At 42.9% G+C, this 17,747-nt stretch overlaps 1 protein-coding gene across 10 annotated transcripts in view; it reads right to left on the bottom strand.

The window, feature by feature from the left end:
* The window catches only part of PTPRM (protein tyrosine phosphatase receptor type M), an 835,156-nt gene that overhangs the window by 442,906 nt on the left and 374,503 nt on the right, over positions 1–17,747 (bottom strand). For 7 of the 10 annotated variants that reach the window (XM_030810737.1, XM_030810732.1, XM_030810734.1 and 4 more), the window contains exon 6: positions 4,133–4,307. In XM_030810737.1, coding sequence (XP_030666597.1) covers positions 4,133–4,307 — 175 coding nt within the window. Of the gene's footprint in view, positions 1–4,132; positions 4,308–6,465; positions 6,597–17,747 lie in introns of those variants that run through there. The other 3 variants (XM_030810739.1, XM_030810741.1, XM_030810740.1) reach the window with 1 other exon arrangement.

Below are 17,747 nucleotides of genomic sequence, written 5' to 3'. Positions count from 1 at the left end.
TGAAACTTTGTGCTGGTTTTTCATTTCTTTAAACAGCTCTGCCTTAACTCACAATGATTTAACATCAGTTCATATCATTAGGCGATTCCTTGAACCGAGACATGAAATGGGCCTTTTACGGTACATCCTAAGGCATTTATGTAGCCAGGCTGAAAGAGCAGTTAATTACTTTCAAGTTGCAAATGCTAGCAAGGGTTGTTGAACTGCCATTCAAAATGAAACTCAGGGGCAAAGTCACAAAGGGTCATGAGTACACTCACTCATTTTAGACATTGTTACTAGTATCCTAAAATAGATGGGACTTTAATGCATTTGTTTCCTGAGAATATTTTCTATATTAATTATCCATTAAGAAAAGTACCAGATATGCTAAATCAAATGAAGGATTCAACTAGAACCTGGAAATAATTGGGACAGACATTCAAAAGGACTTTTGGTTTACAGAAGAATCAGCACAAGAGTAAGGCAACATTTAAATTTTCGTTTTTAGACAGAATCTTGCTCCGTCGCCGAGGCTGCAGTGCAGTGGTGCCATTGTGGCTCACTGTAGCCTCCGCCTCCTGGGTTCAAGTGATTCTCCAGCCTCAGCCTCCTGAGTAGCTGGGATTACAGGTGTGTGCCACCACGGCTGGTTAGTTTTTGTATTTCTAGTAGAAACGGAGTTTCACCATGTTGGCCAGGCTGGTCTCGAACTCCTGACCTTCAAGTGATCTGCCAGCCTCGGCCTCCCAAAGTGCTGGGATTATAGGCGTGAGCCACCACGCCCGGCCAATATTTACATTTTCTTTTCTTTTTTTTTTTTTTTTTTTTGAGACAGAGTCTTGCTCTGTCGCCCAGTGCAGTGTCGCCATCTTGGCTCACTGCAAGCTCCACCTCCCAGGTTCACACCATTCTCCTGCCTCAGCCTCCCGAGTAGCTGGGACTACAGGCGGCCGCCACCAAGCCCGGCTAATTTTTTGTATTTTTAGTAGAGATGGGGTTTCACCGTGTTAGCCAGGATGGTCTCGATCTCCTGACTTCATGATCCGCCCGCCTCAGCCTCCCAAAGTGCTGGGATTACAGGCGTGAGGCACCGCGCCTGGCCACATTTGCATTTTCAACAAATTTTCCCAAAGGGAAAGGATGAAAGAAGTAAAGAAGGAAGGAGAGAGAAGGCAAGAATCTTAATCTGTACAAAGTGATAAAAAGCAATTTAAAATATTTCTTAATTCAAGTGAAAGGACACCATAAAACTAATTCTAAATCAAGCCAGCAATGAGAGTATTTATACACACACAGACGTATATCTAATGGATACACATATGTAAATGCCTGATACATCAATAGGATGTCAGTATCATATTTAACTGTATGAAATATGTTTACATATGAAATATAGAAATGTAACTAAATAGGGTATTGATATATATATGCATCTATACATGCATTGTAGAGATTATATGAAATATTTTTATGTCCTTGGTTATCAAAAGTGGCTAGACATGAATAAAGATGAGAGTGATGGTTAGTCAATTAAAGGACTTGGTCTTTATTTGGGAGGCTGGCCACAAATCAGTATGTGACCTTAAAAAGTTAAAAACTCTATGGACTTTAGTTTCTCCCATTTGTAAAATTTAGCACTCCAAATATGATATGGTATATAAAAAAGTGTTAAATTATAGACAAGTGGCCTAAAAATGTTAGTGTATATTTTAAAGTAATTGCCTCAAGGTAATAACTTTATATAACTAGTAGTATCTAGCATGTTATCTCATTAAAAAATATATGTATATACAAAATATGGCCATAAAATTATAATTGGAGAAAAAGTTAAATTTCATATTTGAGTCCTAACTGCATGCAAATTGTCACGAGCTGTGGCAGTGTGCAGAAATGGAAATAAGTCCCTGGAAATTTTTATCACAGTGAGCCAAGACACTACTACACTGTCATAAGACAGGAAAATGTGGTGCACAAATAGGAATACGAACCCATTCATTCTTTCTAATTATGTTTGTTCAGGTAGACTAGAAATTTATAATTTACTTATAACTTACAACAAATTCACTTTTCCACAAGGGAATTTTTAGAGATACTACTAGATTTGCATCCCACTAATCAATAACATGGGTAGTGGCAGGTCACAGTGAAGCCGTATAGCAATTGAAAGAAAAGGAAAAATCACAAACAAATGAACCAAGATGAAAATTAAATAATGGTAGTAATAATGATGATGATAATGAACTCTAAAATGAGGAAACAGTTTGTAGGCAAACTAGTGTCCTTTTGTACATCATGATGTCTCACTTGCCAGAGCACTTTCAACAGGGTAGGGTGTGTACAGCAGGGAAGAATCTTAGTTTTGTTAGAGACTTTAAACCTAAATATTAGGCTGGCTCAAGTCTCATCACAAATAAAAACATGTTAAGAATCTGCTGTGACAAATACATTATCCGAGTAGGTTTCTTAATGTGCACTTTCTTACGCCGAACATCAGTCACTGCTGCAGACGATTAATTCTGGAGGTGGCCTCACTGGGGTGCACTGTCCCCCATAAGCTACGTGTGACTAACACTGGCAGTGGTGATCTCACAACAGAGCATATGGCTGACTCTTCTGGAGGTTTTATAACAGAGGCTGTGTCCCTGGATATTCTGACTCAATATGGGTGTGGCAAGACGGGGAGGAGACAATAGGTGGGCAGGTATTTATATTTTTAAAAAGTTAGAAAGGTAGTTCTGACATCCGTTCCCCAGTGAAGACCACTGACAGACTGGACCAGAGAGAATTTTATCCCTGTCTTCCTCTCCCTTCCCACCAAGGTCCTGTCAAGCACCCACCACTCACTATGTACACTGTTCCAAGTGTCCTATATATAATATACACTTTGCATTTGATCTTCCTCATGGCCCTATAAGGTAGATAACATTATTATCTGATATCTACCTTACACACAAGGAAACAGCAGCACACACAGGGCAAGCCACTGGCCCATATCCACATACCTAGTTCTGGGATTTGAATCCAGCAATCTTTAAAGCTGCCTATCTTGAGAAATGTGCAGATAAAAGTAATACCACATAAAAAACAGACAATTTTTGTCTGAGAGACAGGGTCTCACTCTGTCCAGGTTGGCTGGAGTGCAGGGGCACAATCATAGCTCACTGCAGCCTAGAACTCCTGGGCTCAGGTAATCCTCCCACCTCAGCCTCCTGACTAGTTGGGAGTATAGGCAGTGCCACCACACCTGGCTAACTTTTTATATTTTTAAAAATTTTTGTAGAGATGGGGTCTCAATATGTTGTCCAGGCTGGTCTGGAACTTCTGGCCTCAGCTTCCCAAAGTGCTGGAATTATATATGTAGACAGATCAATTTTATGTGCCATATTTAACAAACGCAGGGAAAACTTTTCTTAAAGCAGGCCTCATTCTGTTCTCCTAGGAAAAACAGCAATGGCTTGCCACAGGTTGTCTAAAAATGCCTCATGGTACACCTCAAAGTCCAAATTATCCTGTCTGGGACCAAAAATTGTCTTGGTGGCTTAATGCTATAAATTCCTCAGCCTACAAAAAACCCATTAAACCAGCTAAAGTAAACTTATTTCCTCTATTTCCCTCATCCCCCACCTTCTTAAATATAATGACTCAATTTTTCAGTCATGCAAAATATAGTAATAGAACCTAACTGGAACATTACGAATGTTAACACAGTATTATCAGTATGGCTTGTATGATATGACTGAGCATTTTTATACTGACACTGCTTCATTTTATTAACCACTCTGCTATCATAAACACCCTGGCTGATGAATATTTGCATTTTAAGTGATTTTCTATCAGTAAAAAATTTTATTCCTTAAAAAAATTATATAGGTTGTACCCTCTGTTTATAGAGTTGGCAGAAGACTTTGCCAAGAGCACATCCATTGTTTTGTATGCAACTAAATCAACATAGATAAAATACATTTTTGAAAAATATTGTTCACATGCAAAATTTGTACTTAAAATGCAATCCATCAAAATAGCCTGTCATCAAACCACTGTTCAGAAACAGACAAGGGTAAGTTTGAGCTTTAAAGGGATAATGAACTAACAATCACCTAACATATCTACTTTAGAAGAATATTCTGGGGTATAAAAACACATTAAATACCTTTAACTACCAACTCTGCATAGTTTGATATTCCAACACCTCCTTCAGTGCGAATCATGCAGCGGTACTTTCCAGCATCTCGTTTGGTGGTATTCACAACATTAAATGAAGCAATGAAGCGTCGGGAGCTGGTCACCTTGATTTCTTTCAGAGGAGCATCTCGCACATCAATGCCCTGTATCAAGTAGGGTGGCGAGGACAAAAAGAAGCAATATAAGCTGTCAGAGCAAAACAGTCAGACACCCAACGGCATATTACCCATGCTATTTTCATGCAGACCTTGGTGCAGTTGCTTATTACCCATGGGCAGTTGTACCAGGAGAATAGCTCAGCAGGAAACTAAAATTCTGCCATGATCAACACTTTAAAGACTGAGCGATGCAAAATTAAGTGTGAAGACATTTTTTGTTTTTGCCTCTTCAAAATATTAATTATGTTAATTAGTGCAATGGGGGAGTAAAAATACAGAAAACTTGTTACCTTGTTCTCAAACTATCCACTTTGGTCTTATAGCACTTTCTCTTATTTTTATGCTTGACTAGGAAATAAAAGTAGCTTACCCACTACCCTGTTACTGACCTCATTTTATAAATGAAGTAATAAACACTGTATTAAGAATAACATTCAACTATAAGTTAGGTTTTAGAGTACTCCCTATTGAACAGGACTAAAAGAATAGTTCAACCCTTTTGACGTTCTTCCTGGATATACAAAACCAAACAGAAGTAGGTGCCTAGTAACTATCAAATGACATTCATATGTAACAAGAGAGGTTCCTCTCTACATCCCATATCCCCATGACCACATAAACAAGGTGCCACAGCTGGGGCAGTTTGGTCTTTTATTATCCCCATATAGTAAGTAACCCTTTTAGTTATGCACACTTGGAAAAGCATTCTATGTTTCCAATAGTTTAAAGCCTCAAACCTCGTGGCTTCAAAAGCAGGTTAGAGATTTAAAGCCTCAAAAGCAGGTTAGAGATTTTAGTTCTCTCTCTTGCGCGTGCCCTCGCTCTTGCAATCTCTCTTCTCTCTCTCTCTCTCTATATATATATATATACACACACATATATATATAAGGTTTCTCACACCAACAGTCCCCCATAGACAAATACGAGTATCTACGAATATCTAGCCCTGAAAGCTGAAATGTGTGTGTGTGTGTGTGTGTGTGTGTGTGTGTATTTTATAATCAGGAAAGAGGCTATCTTTAACATGTTATTTATAAGTATTAGTAAAAAACAATAGACAAAGACCTCAAGGCTAATACATGATTATTATGCCAAGCATAATGCCCAAGCACTAGTCCATTATTCACTCAGCAACCACTCTTGGCATCCCAACCAGGTGCTATCACTATGTCAAGACAGCATGATCACAATGGTACACAAAAGAAAAGTGGTGGCTGGGCTTATGGGCCTGCAGTTGTTTGGGGTGTACAGGTTAGAGTGAATACATAATCACAAACGATGGCCAGGGTGGTTTAGGAAAGATGGGCTGGCTAGCAGAAACCCCACTGTAGACAAACTGCAGATATAGTGGCTGTGGGAGGCTAGTCTGAGGAAGTGACATGTGAGTTGAGATCTGAAGGGTAAACAGAAGCTAACCAGGCAAAGGGGAAGGGTGGGAGGGGAAGAGCATTCTAGTTACAGGAAACGCTACAGGAAGCTCAAGATGGTGAGAAAGAGATGAAGGCTTTGGATGAAGTTAAGGCAGCCAGTGGAGCTAGAGAGGTAGGCAAGCACCTGTGTGCTCAGGGACTTGCAGGCTATATTAAAATGTTTACATTCATAGCTACGAAAATGCTAGCCTACAAAGGAATCGAACTCATTTGTATTACCCAGTGATTTACACTATGCAAAGTCCTTTAAAAGCTTTTATCTGTGATATTTTCATTGGCCGAATCACCTAAGGGACACAAGTTTGGGAGTTAGCCTGACCAGCATGCCAAACCTATAGTGTTCATCCAGAGTGGTTAACCTTCATAGAGCCTCACTTCCTAATCTGTAAAGAGGAGATGATACCACCCACTGTCAGGGCTGCTGGGAGAACCCACAGGCATACGCAAGAACACAGCCATAACAACTCCACCATGCAGCCCCGCCCAAGTGCTGGAACACCTGAGTGATGAATTCACGGAGAAAAGCAGAGCGGCTATCAAAGTACCACCTTTATTACTGATAAACCTGAGACAGAGGAATATGACTTAAGAGTGCAAGAACAATGGGCTTGCTAATCCTGAAGCACAGAATAAACAGACTCACCAACCCAGTCCCAGGCCACCCTAGAAAACCACAAGGCCTCCCATATGTTGAGTGCTGCTGTAAAACTCACAGGATGGAGGGACAGGGTTCCCATAGGCAGTCAGCTCCCCAAAGAAGGGGCTGGGCTAGGCATGCTCAGCCCTTCCTCCCAGGCAGCTTCAGCTTGGGCAGTGAGAAGGCAGACAGGAGTGCTGCAATAGTACAGTTCCTGCCACTTGGAAGGAAACATCACGAGTGGGGAAGAACAGTTCCATCAACATTATCTTTAGTATTATCTGTAAAACAGTCTTGTTTATACCACACAATGTCGTAAGTCAGAATATAAAGTCCCACATATGTCTGCGTGTGTTTTTTTCACTGAATGCCCTAAGTTTGTTCTCATAGACAGCATCAAGAAGTTAAAAAATGAAACAAAACCAAATTTAGCATTAATAATACAACAGGAGAAAGGTTCCTCTCTGTTTTCCATAGATAGTCAGTCTCTGATTCTCACCCCACCCCAGGAAATAAGCAAATTCTAGCCCTAAGGATAATCTTAGACATACTACTCCCTTGTCCTGTTTCCAAACTGAAAAAGAACCACATCTCTAGTTTTTGAAGGGAAAAGAAATTAAGCCATAAAGGCAGATTTCATATCTGTAAGTATTTGTTTATTAACAACAACAAAGAGGCCTTAGGGCTATCTATCCATTTATTTATCTATTTACTTTTGGCATGAATCCTGTAATAATATCCTTTTGTAATAATCTCCTAATATTTTTCCAAATAGAAGCATCTATCAAAAGAATGTTTATTCAAAAACAATTTCAAGTTTGCACTCACCGACCCCTCACAACTATTCAAGGCTGTACTGAGGGCGCTCAACTATAAGAAAGCTTCCTTTTTGGATTTATGCATATGCTGAGAGGAGTATGACTCACAGTAGCACTGTCTTCGTGCCACAGATGGGCCCTATAAAATAAACAGCCTCGGACTAGGAGCCCTGCGTGACTCTAGTGAGTCATATGAACTCTCAGGAATGAGCCTTTAAAAAATTTTTAACTCATGTACTTAATCACATGAAAAGTCAGATTCAGCTTCAAGAGAAATAGTACATAGGGAGGAGAAACCAAGTGCTAAGTAGCAATCATTTTAGCTTAGAATCAACACAGGAATAGCAAATCACACATCTTACTCAAATCTGCAGGCCATTTTGTATTAAACCATTCACGTGTGCATGGATTCAGGCATTCGTTCAACCAATATTCAGTGATAATCTTTTATGGGGCACATCTATATCATATAAGAGAGCATAAAATTAAAAGAACCATCATTTACCTAATTGAGTTTATTGTCTGGCTAGAAAAAAAACAGACAAGGCAATAATTACAATACAGAGCAATGAACTGCCTCCCATAGCACAGAGGAGAAGACCTGACTGGATGTCTTAGTCTGTTTTCTGTTGCTTATAACAGAATATCTGAAACTAAAATTTATAAAGAAATTTATTTCTTTCAGTAATGGAGGCTAAGAAGCCCAGGTCAAATGGCCTCATCTGGTGAGGGCCTTCTTGCTGGTGGGGACTCTGCATATTCTTTTCTTTTCTTTTTTTTTTTGAGATGGAGTCTCACTCTGTTGCCCAGTCTGGAGTGCAATGGCGCAATCTCCGCTCACTACAAGCTCCACCTCCTGGGTTCTCGCCATTCTCCCTGCTTCTGCCTCCCAAATAGCTGGGACTACAGGTGCCCTCCACCATGCCCGGCTAATTTTTTTTTTTTTTTTTTGTATTTTTAGTAGAGACGGGGTTTCACCATGTTCGCCAGGATGGTCTCAATCTCCTGACCTCGTGATCCTCCCACCTCAGCCTTCCAAAGTGCTGGGATTACAGGCGTGAGCCACTGCACCCAGCCGGGACTCTGCAGATTCTTGAGGCAGCATAGGACATCACATGGTGAGGGGGCTGAGTGTGCTAGTTCAAGTCTCTCCTCTTCTCATAAAGCCACTGGTCCCTCTCCCATGATAACCCATTAATCCACTAATCCATACATGTATTAATCCATTAATGAAGGCTCTCCTATGATGACCCAATCACCTCTTAAAGGCCCCACCTCTCAATAACGACACTGGAGATTAAATACTGATTTAATACTGGTGATTAATATTTCAACATGAGTTTTGGAGGCGACAAATATTCAAACTATAGTCCTGGGGATGGTGTCAGTGCAAGCTTTCTAGGAAGCACTGCTTAAGCCCAGGCTTGGGGATGCACAGAAGTTTCTCAGGCAAGGAATGAAAAGGAAAAGTCTAGTGAATAAGAGAAGCTCTCCAGAGTCAGGAGCCAAGAAAGAGCACAGAACTATAGGGGAAATATAGGGTAACTATGGGGGAACTATAGGAGAACTATAAAAAAAACTATAGGGAAAGTATAGGAGAACTCCAGGGGAACTCTAAGGGAAGTATAACTTATCCCATACAGCAAGAACAAGAAGTGCTTCTCGGTATGACAGGTAAAAAGGCTGGAAGGAAAAGCACAATACAGACTCCAACAAGAAATATGACATGTTGAAGATTTCAGTGTATTTTGATGTGGGGAATGGAAGGACCTTAGGCAAAGAGGTAACACAAACACCTCTGTGTGTACAGTAATGGAATGGAGGAGATAGGGTGTGAGCCCAACTGATGTCCAGGGAAACTGGGTAAATTGTTTTCAGAAATCACAGTAACAAATGACACACAGAGAGAAGACAGAGAGAAAGGGATGGAACCTAAAGATATCTGGAAAATGAAATCAACACAATGTGTACTCTACTGCAGTAACATCTTTCTCCTCTAGCAGTCCATAAGGTACAGGGTCGTATCTTACTCATTTTGTGTACCCAGGTGCACAATAAATAGACCTCAAGAAATACTGGCTGACTCTAGGAATCACAGCCTCAGTGGAAAAAAATGCTCCAGGGGTAGAACAGAAAAATGAGGTTCTGTTAAATTAACAGACTTAAACCCCAAACCCTAGACAAAGAATCCCTATTTACAATGGAGACTAACAGGGAAAATAAAAGAACGCTTTAGAGGTTCTGTGTGTCGTCAGTCAGCAACACTGCCCCAATTCATCATGACTGTGGTAGGCAGAATAAGGGCCTCCAAAGATGTCTACATCCCAGTCCCCAGAATCTGGGACTATGTTACCTTACATGGCAAAAAGGAGTTTGCAGATATGATTAAAATAAGGATCTAGAGATGAGAAGATAAGCTGGATTATCTGGGTTGGCCAAACGTGATCACAAGGTTCTATTTATGAGGAAGGCAGAAGGGTCAATGCGAAGGAAAGATAACAGAAGCAGAGGTTGTGCCAATGGGCTTTGAAGTGTGAAGAGGGGATTACAAGACAAAATATGAGGGAGGTCTCTAGAAGCTGGAAAAGGCAAGGACCAGATTCTTCCCAGAGCTTTTGAGAGGAGCCAAACCTGCCATCACCTTATTTTAGGGCTTCTGACCTGCAAAACAGTAAGATGATGAAGCCACAAGGTTTGAGTTAATTTGTTAAGGCAGCAATAGGATGCCAATATGGTGATCATCAGATAAACTGAAAGCCCTGTGGCTTTTTGAAGGTGTCGAGGTGTCGTGCATCTTGATTTGTCAAAGGTGCATAAGCAAGACTTTAAGGTCATGTTGGGTCACCGAAGAAGAGTACCCCACTTTGGAACCATGAGCTAGAATAGCAGCCTGAAGACAGCAACCCTGGAGGCACCCCACGAGATGAATGAAATGAGTAGAGGCCAAACCAGGAAGGCATGAAGAGACAGAAGAGCCACAGGGGCAGTGGGATAACAAAACAGAAGAAAGAAACAGTGCCGTCTACACTGGAGAAGAGTGGGGGAATGACAGTGTGAAGACAGAAAATCAGAAAGGAGTGGGGAAAGCTGGGCGAGGCAATAGGAGAGGAAGCATGGGGAAGAAAGGACCAGGCAGGGCAAGGATGGGGAGAGGCACAGAAACGAAAGGCCATGTGACCCAACACGCAGAAAGATGTGATCCACGAGGGAAAAAGATACAAGCCTTCAATGACGTTGTTAGTTTCCTTTGAAATCCTGACATGTACACGTTCATAGACCCCTCCCTGGTTCTTAAAGCAAAACATGTGTGAGGTGCAACAGCAACGTCAGGCTGTCTATCAGCCCCATTCTGAGAAGACATGCGTAAGGCAGCAAATGCACTTTGGGGCTAATGGAGGAGAAATGAGGGGGTGTCCTCAAAGTACTGGGTGGGGAGGAGAAGGGAGGAGAGAGACCTCACCCTCCGCTTTGTTAGTGTTGACGGCAGTACAGGAAATGCTACCCCAAAATATGGCACCTTGGCATACCGCATATTTTAAGCTGAAAGAAGCCGAGAAAACCACAACATCAGAAAGGTCATGCTGACCATCTCCCTCCCCCTGCCCCCCCACAAAGCAGGACACAGAAACTGAAATTCCACTTGCCCCTTTCTGCCCTGAGATGGGCTAGGAAACTCAGAGGTCACTCTCTGACTTCCTCCTTCCATCCTCCCCTAAAGGCCTGCCTTCATGTGGCAGGTATCCTGCCCTGTATCTGGAGGGCAGGAATGTCACACAGGTCACAGAGAATCTGAACAAACAGGCCTTGTTCAGTGCACCCCACTTATTACCATCAGATCCTGCCCTGTTGTCCCTCAATCACACTTCCACGTGACTGTCCATAAAAACACAGTTTTCTCTCAGTCTTTGAGTCTTCATTTTCTGAAGGCTCCCGTGCCATGTAAAACTTGTATTAAATAATTTTTTTTTTTTTTTTTTTTTTTTTTGAGATGGAGTCTTGCTCTGTCACCCAGGCTGGAATGCAGCGGCTCGATCTTGGCTCGCCACAACCTCTGTCTCCCGGGTTCAAGTAATTTTCCTGCCTCAGCCTCCCAATCAGCTGGGACTACAGGCGCCTGCCACCAAACCAGCTAATTTTTGTATTTTCAGTAGACACAGGGTTTCACCATATTGGCCAGCCTGCTCTGGAAATCCTGACCTTGTAATTGCCCGCCTCGGCCTCCCAAAGTGCTGGGATTACAGGTGTGAGCCACCACACCCAGCCGTATTAAATAATTTTTTATGTGTTTATCTTGTTAATCTGTCTTTTATTATAGGGATTTCAGCCATAAACCTTGTGATGGGTGAGGAAAAGTACTACTTTTCTTCTTCCAGTGTCGAACCATATTTCTTGGAGCATGAGGAAATGAGGAAGCACAGTGTTCAGAGTCACTGGCAAAGCACCAGGCAACGTCTCCTACGATAGCTCTGTGCATACGAGGAGAACAAGATGGGATAACTGCCAGGAAGATCAGGTGGACTAGAAACGTGCAAGTGACCACAGTCGCAGCTGCTCGTCGGCACCAACGCTGACGTCTGTTTCTGGTGCCTTGGCACAAGGCTATTTCCTCATCTCTGACTTCTCTCAACATGTTTATTCCTGCCTTTGACAGTCATAGATGTGCTTCTCAAATGTACAGGTGACAATAAATGAGCACATAAATTAACAAAAAGGGATGGAAAAAGATATCTACAAAGCCAAACAATAAATTAAAACAAGATAAACATCAATAAAAATAAACGTGCATCTGATGCTTCCCTGTAAAATCGGACTTTGTTAAGTGGATAGAGTTCTGATTTAGCATCATCTTCATCATTAAAAGATACATAACAATTGTGGAGCAGGTTTTGTCTAAAATCCTAATTCAATTTTCAGTTGTATTAATGAAGTATCTGGAGAGATGGTCCCTCTTGTCCCTGTCCCAGCACACAGCATTCCATTCAGAGCCTCAGGCTTTCAGCAGATCATATGAGAAGCAGACTTGTCCAGAGGACTGTGGACTAGACAGTGAATAAATCCTCTGGCCCACAGTTAGGGAACTGAAGAAGGGGAGGAGCTGGAGACCAGGCTAGTCATTAACACGGCTAGCTGAGAACGAGGGGGAGAGGACAACCATCTTCCAGCATGGAAAGGACAGGCACATAAAACAGGAATGGGACGTGAATGTCTGGGCCACAGGGAGCTAGTAAAAGTCACCAGTACTTACTTATCTGAAATACTCGCAGTAAAATGTGGTTCAGAATTCAGATTTTTTATTTTATTTCATAAAGGCATCTGCACTGCATATTCTTTGACACCCCAAAGAGAGTCTGAGACAGCACCCCATAATTCCTAGGTTTTGATATTTCTGCATCAAAACCTAGGAATATTGACTTTAAGTAGGAAAAAACAGAGACCCTAAATAGCTTCACATCCATTCAGGTCAGGTTTGGTCACCAAATGAATTACAAAAATGGGGAGGTTTTGCTACCAAATTAAATACGGAAACTTTCTGATTATAGATTTTGGAGTACAGGCTAAGGTCCTAAGAATGACCACCGAGAAGGCACACACCCAGTCCTCCCATCCTCAGGCACTCCCAGTCCCACTGTGCCATGGCAGCACCACTGTGCCAGCTGACTCAGCCCCACCATGTGGGCTCCTGGCTGTTCTTTCCAGCCCAGGCTTCCTTCTTCCTTGAGACCTCTTCCTCCTCCTAGGATGCTTCCCACCCACCCCCCAGAGCCAACTCCATCTCCTTCCAGGGACTGCTCAAATACTTCACTGAGGCCTAACCTGATGCCTAAATTCCAAACTGAAACATGCTCCTGCTTGGCACCACCTAGCTGTTCTTTTATGAGTGCCACTGACCCCTTCCTAACATGCTGCATAATTCTCTTACTTATCATAGTTGCTGTCTATCTCCCCTACTAGAATACAAGTCCCATGAAGGCAAGGATCCTTGCCAGGTTTTTATTGCTCTAACTTGAACATATAAACCATGCCTTGTACATCCTAGGGAGGACGGTGGTGATATTAAAAGTGATTCAGGCATTGAACGAGTGACTAAATTAATTGATTTTAAGATGTCTTTTGGTCCCCAGATTCCATCCTCTAGGCTGGAATTAAACTGTGAAGTGTGGGGAGTGACGGCCAGCCCCAATCCCTTTGCTGCAAGTCAGGTGCAGACAGGCATGAGAGTCTTTGCCCCTGCTGTCCTTTCCCCATGACAGTGACACCTGGAGAGGTCAATGTGTTCAGAACCTCGGGTACCACTGAGCATCTAGAAACCCATAGGGAACTTTTTGTTATTCTAGCAAAACAAAATGATGAAAATATACATCAGGTTGAGACGCAAAATTGTCAGCCAGATTTTGCCCAATTTTCAGAATAAGAAAGAGGCAGCCCTGCCAAGCACTGGCACTCTACATTCTTAATAGCGTGACAGAAGGACCATAAAAAATGATGAAGGATGGGCATCGGACTGTTCTTTACCATATGAGAGTTCACTGGGAGAGACAGCCTAGGACACAATTGTTGGGAACAAAAACCTCAGACTCCATGCAAAGCACAGAGACCGAATGTCCTGGGTTGTTAAAGAAATCACTGACCCATCTTTTGTCCACTTAGTGAAATAACCATCATGATGATGCCTAAGAGGAGATATCTGACCGGGTTAAATACAGCTCTTTATAAAAGCAAGAGTATCTTCAAATGTGCATGTATTTCAATTTGAGCAGGCTAGAAAAAAGTACTGATAGTTATTTAAATTAGACTTACAACCTTCTTTATGCAATGGACTAACTCTAGGACTTCTAAATGAGCAGTAATTTACCCAGCAAAAGATACATATTAAGTCTTTCAGAAAATAGTTTTGCAATAATCAGAGCAATGATTGAAAGAAATTGAGGTCTGGGAAGTTAGCAGCACTTGCAGCAAATTAATCAATCTCAGGCATTTTGGAGCTGCTCTGAGACATCAAGGAGCTCTGAGCCAGTCCCCCTTCCTCAGACATACAGGTGGGGATTAAACGGCACTTTCATTTCTTCAATAGTGAAAATAGTCTGTATTATCCAACTTTCAAATATGCCCATTTGTAAGATATTGATTGAAATTCTTAACACCGACATCACTAATAACATCAGCAGGGCCTGGAGTAATTTTGTTTGAAATATCTTATGCAAGCTAAATCCTGTATTAATTGAACATCTCAAAGAAGAATCTACCCTTTATACAGCCCATATGTTTTATTTTAGTAATTAACATAGTATTGACCTTTGATTTCTAGACCACAACCAAGTTAACCCAAATATTTATCAATTTGGAGTACTGTACTAAAACTAAAAATTCTTACTTGTATAATCATATACTAGCAATATATATTGACAAGTACACGGTCAGTTGGCTAATGAATATACAGATATCCAAAATAATATACAGATATCCAAAGTTATATCCTATTATTATCAGTATATTCAAGAGGAATTTGATTATGGAAATTTAGAGCTTCATTCTGTTATTTAGACATAGTTCATTTCATGATATATTCATAATAGCTGAATAACATTATTTAATAAACCTGTATTTAAATTTTATCTAGAAGTTAATCCAAATAATATAGAAATACATGATAAATGCAGTAACTAGAAATGCCAGCAAAATTAGAAGTTCTGTAGTCTTAAAATCAAATATCCAACTGTTAACTGGGTTAACTTGGCCAAATAAAACTAAGGAGCCCAACACTGACGAACATTTTTTCACATATTTAAAGGTTCAAACCTTTGCAAAACTAGATCTCAAGCCAGTTCACTTTTAGACTGTAATTATAGCACTCTAGTATGGCGGGGGGAGAGCGGCAGTGCCTGTGCTACCTATCAAACATGATCTAAAAGACCAGGCTAGTCATTCACATGGCTGGTTAATAACGTCACTTTTCCTTAGTCAATGTGCCTTAAAATATACAACTCTTCTGAAAACACAGTTGAAAGAGGATAAAGATGTAAGATAAAGGAGGTTAAAATCCCTACAGTTTTGAATTTGCACAGGAATTGTCAGTATGCACTCAGGGCACAGGTTGTCTTTAAATGTGTGTATGTGTGCATACCTAGATATCCTAGCTCTCTCCAATGAGAAGATCCAAAAACAATAAACAATAAAATAAATAAAGTAGTAATGAGCACCTCTATGTTCAGATTGTAATTTCTAATGGCCATTTCCCACAGAAAGAGAACCAGGATTCCCTGGAAAAATGGCCAATTCTAGGTCTGAAGTAGAAAATGGAAAATATACACCTAGAATATGTCATCACACCAGAAAGCAAAGAAGCTCCCTGAGATGGACCAGGACAGGAGTCACCCATGGAGAGTAAGCCCCACTGGAAAGCTGGGGAAGATGTGGGCAACAATAAAGATATTAAGTACAATGGACTGAAACACATCAAATGTGTTCAAACACACAAGCTGATGATGACGATGCTGATGATGACAACAATAATTCTAACTACCTTGGTCACTTTTAGGTGATGACAGTACAGTAAGTGACTGATAGACCTAGACCATTCTGCAACTCCTAATGAATTAATGAGCCAAGGCAATGATCATCAATGGCTGATAATGTTATAGGACCCCTTGGGGTATTGCTTCGACCCCCAGAAACCTCTGTGGCCAGTGGTACCTTTACCTGAGTTTTGCTCAGGACCAGTGGGCCCACTTGGCCTGGCAGGCTGCACTCGGCTGACACTACCGGCCTGGATTCCATGCCTGCCAAGGGCAAGTGGAGAGGTGAGGGGTGTGTGAGTGAGCGAGCATGGGATCTGGCCACTGTGCACAGCCAGGCACACCGGCTGTGGCAGGATGGGCAGCTCCAGGTGCTGGCATGGGCACCAGCTCCCTGCAAGCAGCTTCCAAGGCTGGCAATGGGGAACGTGGTGGCACCTAGAAGCTTGAGACACCAGGAACTGCAGCCACAAAGAGGGTGTCACAGCCCTGGCTCAGGGAGCTTCTAGGTCTGGGCTTCCTGAAGGGCTGTAGGTCTTCTCTCCTTCTCTCTTTCTTGTCACCCACAACGTGGTGAGCAAGGAGCGTGTTTCAGCCCTGCTTGTGTTATAGCCCTTGCAACCCCGCCATTTGGTGGGTCCTGAGTTCTTGTCCTGCGTCCGGGAAGAATGAGGTATGCAGACAAGTGGAGGATGAGTAAGGTGAACAGGAGCTTTACTGAATGACAGAATAGCTCAAAGGAAGCCCCTAGTGGTCAGCTCCACTCCACAGTGCGGGTGTCTCAACAAGTGTTTAGCTCTCAGCAGAGAGGAGCCCCTTGAGTGGGTAGCTCCTCTATGCAGGCAGGTCATCCAGTCAAGTGCTCAGCTCTCAGCAGAGAGGAGACCCTGGAGTGGGTAGCTCCTCTCCCCAGGCAGGTCGGCCTGAGTGCTCAAGTCTGGCTGAGTCCATGGATTTTATGGGCTTCAGAGGGGAGGAAGTGTGTGCTGATCGGTTCATGGGTGGCCATGGGTGGGCACAAAAAGAGCACCATAATTTCCCACTCCCGGACTGCAGGACTGACAGCTCCCAGGCTTCAGGCCTTCCCTAGCTTGAAGGTGGGACTTCACCGGGGAACTCCCCCATCTGCCCTGGAGCCTGTCTGCCTCCTGTTCATGGCACCCAGGCTGTTCACGCTAAGGGGCACCTGCAGGCCAGTGCCAAACTGTCCTCAACACCACCTCAGCCTTCTTCCCATGCTTGTCAGTGCCTAAAGTCAGGAAAGGGCTGAGGCAGCAAGGGGCTGGCATGTCAGCGCTGCCCTGGGCACACACACACCTGGCTGGATTGTGACAGCACCTGGGTTTGGCCTCAACTTTGCTCCATGATTGAAGCAGGCACTGGGAACAGGGAGAGGCCAGGCAGTGGGAGCAGGCACTTTGAAGCCTGCAGGTGCAGGGGTGTCTTCCTGAGTCCCTGAGAGTGCAAAGATGCCCAGGTCCACAGCTGTGGCTGGGTGGCTGCAGCTGCGCCTGGGAGGGCAGGGATCCTGCCTGCTCCCAGCCTCTAAGAGCACAAGGATGCTGGGTCTGAGGCCATGGCTGGGCAGCCGCAGCTGCGCACAGGGAGCATGAGGTTCCTGCCCTGCCAGCTCAGCAGCAGGTGGGGCTTCTATCTGTTCCCAGTTCCCGCCGGCCCCATGAAGCAAGCAGCCCCAATCATGGCCATCTCTGTCTTCCTTTCTCATGGGATAGCCTCAGATACTTGGAAGCAAGAAGAGCAAGTGAACCTTCCACTGAATATGAGAAAAGAAGAAAGAAGAAAGAAGGCTTTCCCAGAATGTATGGTTTGTAGGCCCAAAGGAAGCAGACCTTAAGATTAGTGGCGATGCCCTTCCTTCTCTTCTGCCCTCCACACTGACACAACCTGACCAGTAGTTTTAAAAATCCAATTTCAGACACCAGGGTCTACTTTAGGGTGGAGGGTGGGAGGAGGGTGAGGGTCGAAAAACTACCTAGCAGGTACTATGCTCGCCACCTGGGTGACAA

Source organism: Nomascus leucogenys, chromosome 4, assembly GCF_006542625.1.
Source record: "Nomascus leucogenys isolate Asia chromosome 4, Asia_NLE_v1, whole genome shotgun sequence".
Classification (NCBI taxonomy): Eukaryota; Metazoa; Chordata; class Mammalia; order Primates; family Hylobatidae; genus Nomascus; species Nomascus leucogenys.
The sequence above is the reverse complement of the archived record's forward strand: the minus strand, read 5'-3'. Positions and strand labels throughout refer to the sequence as shown.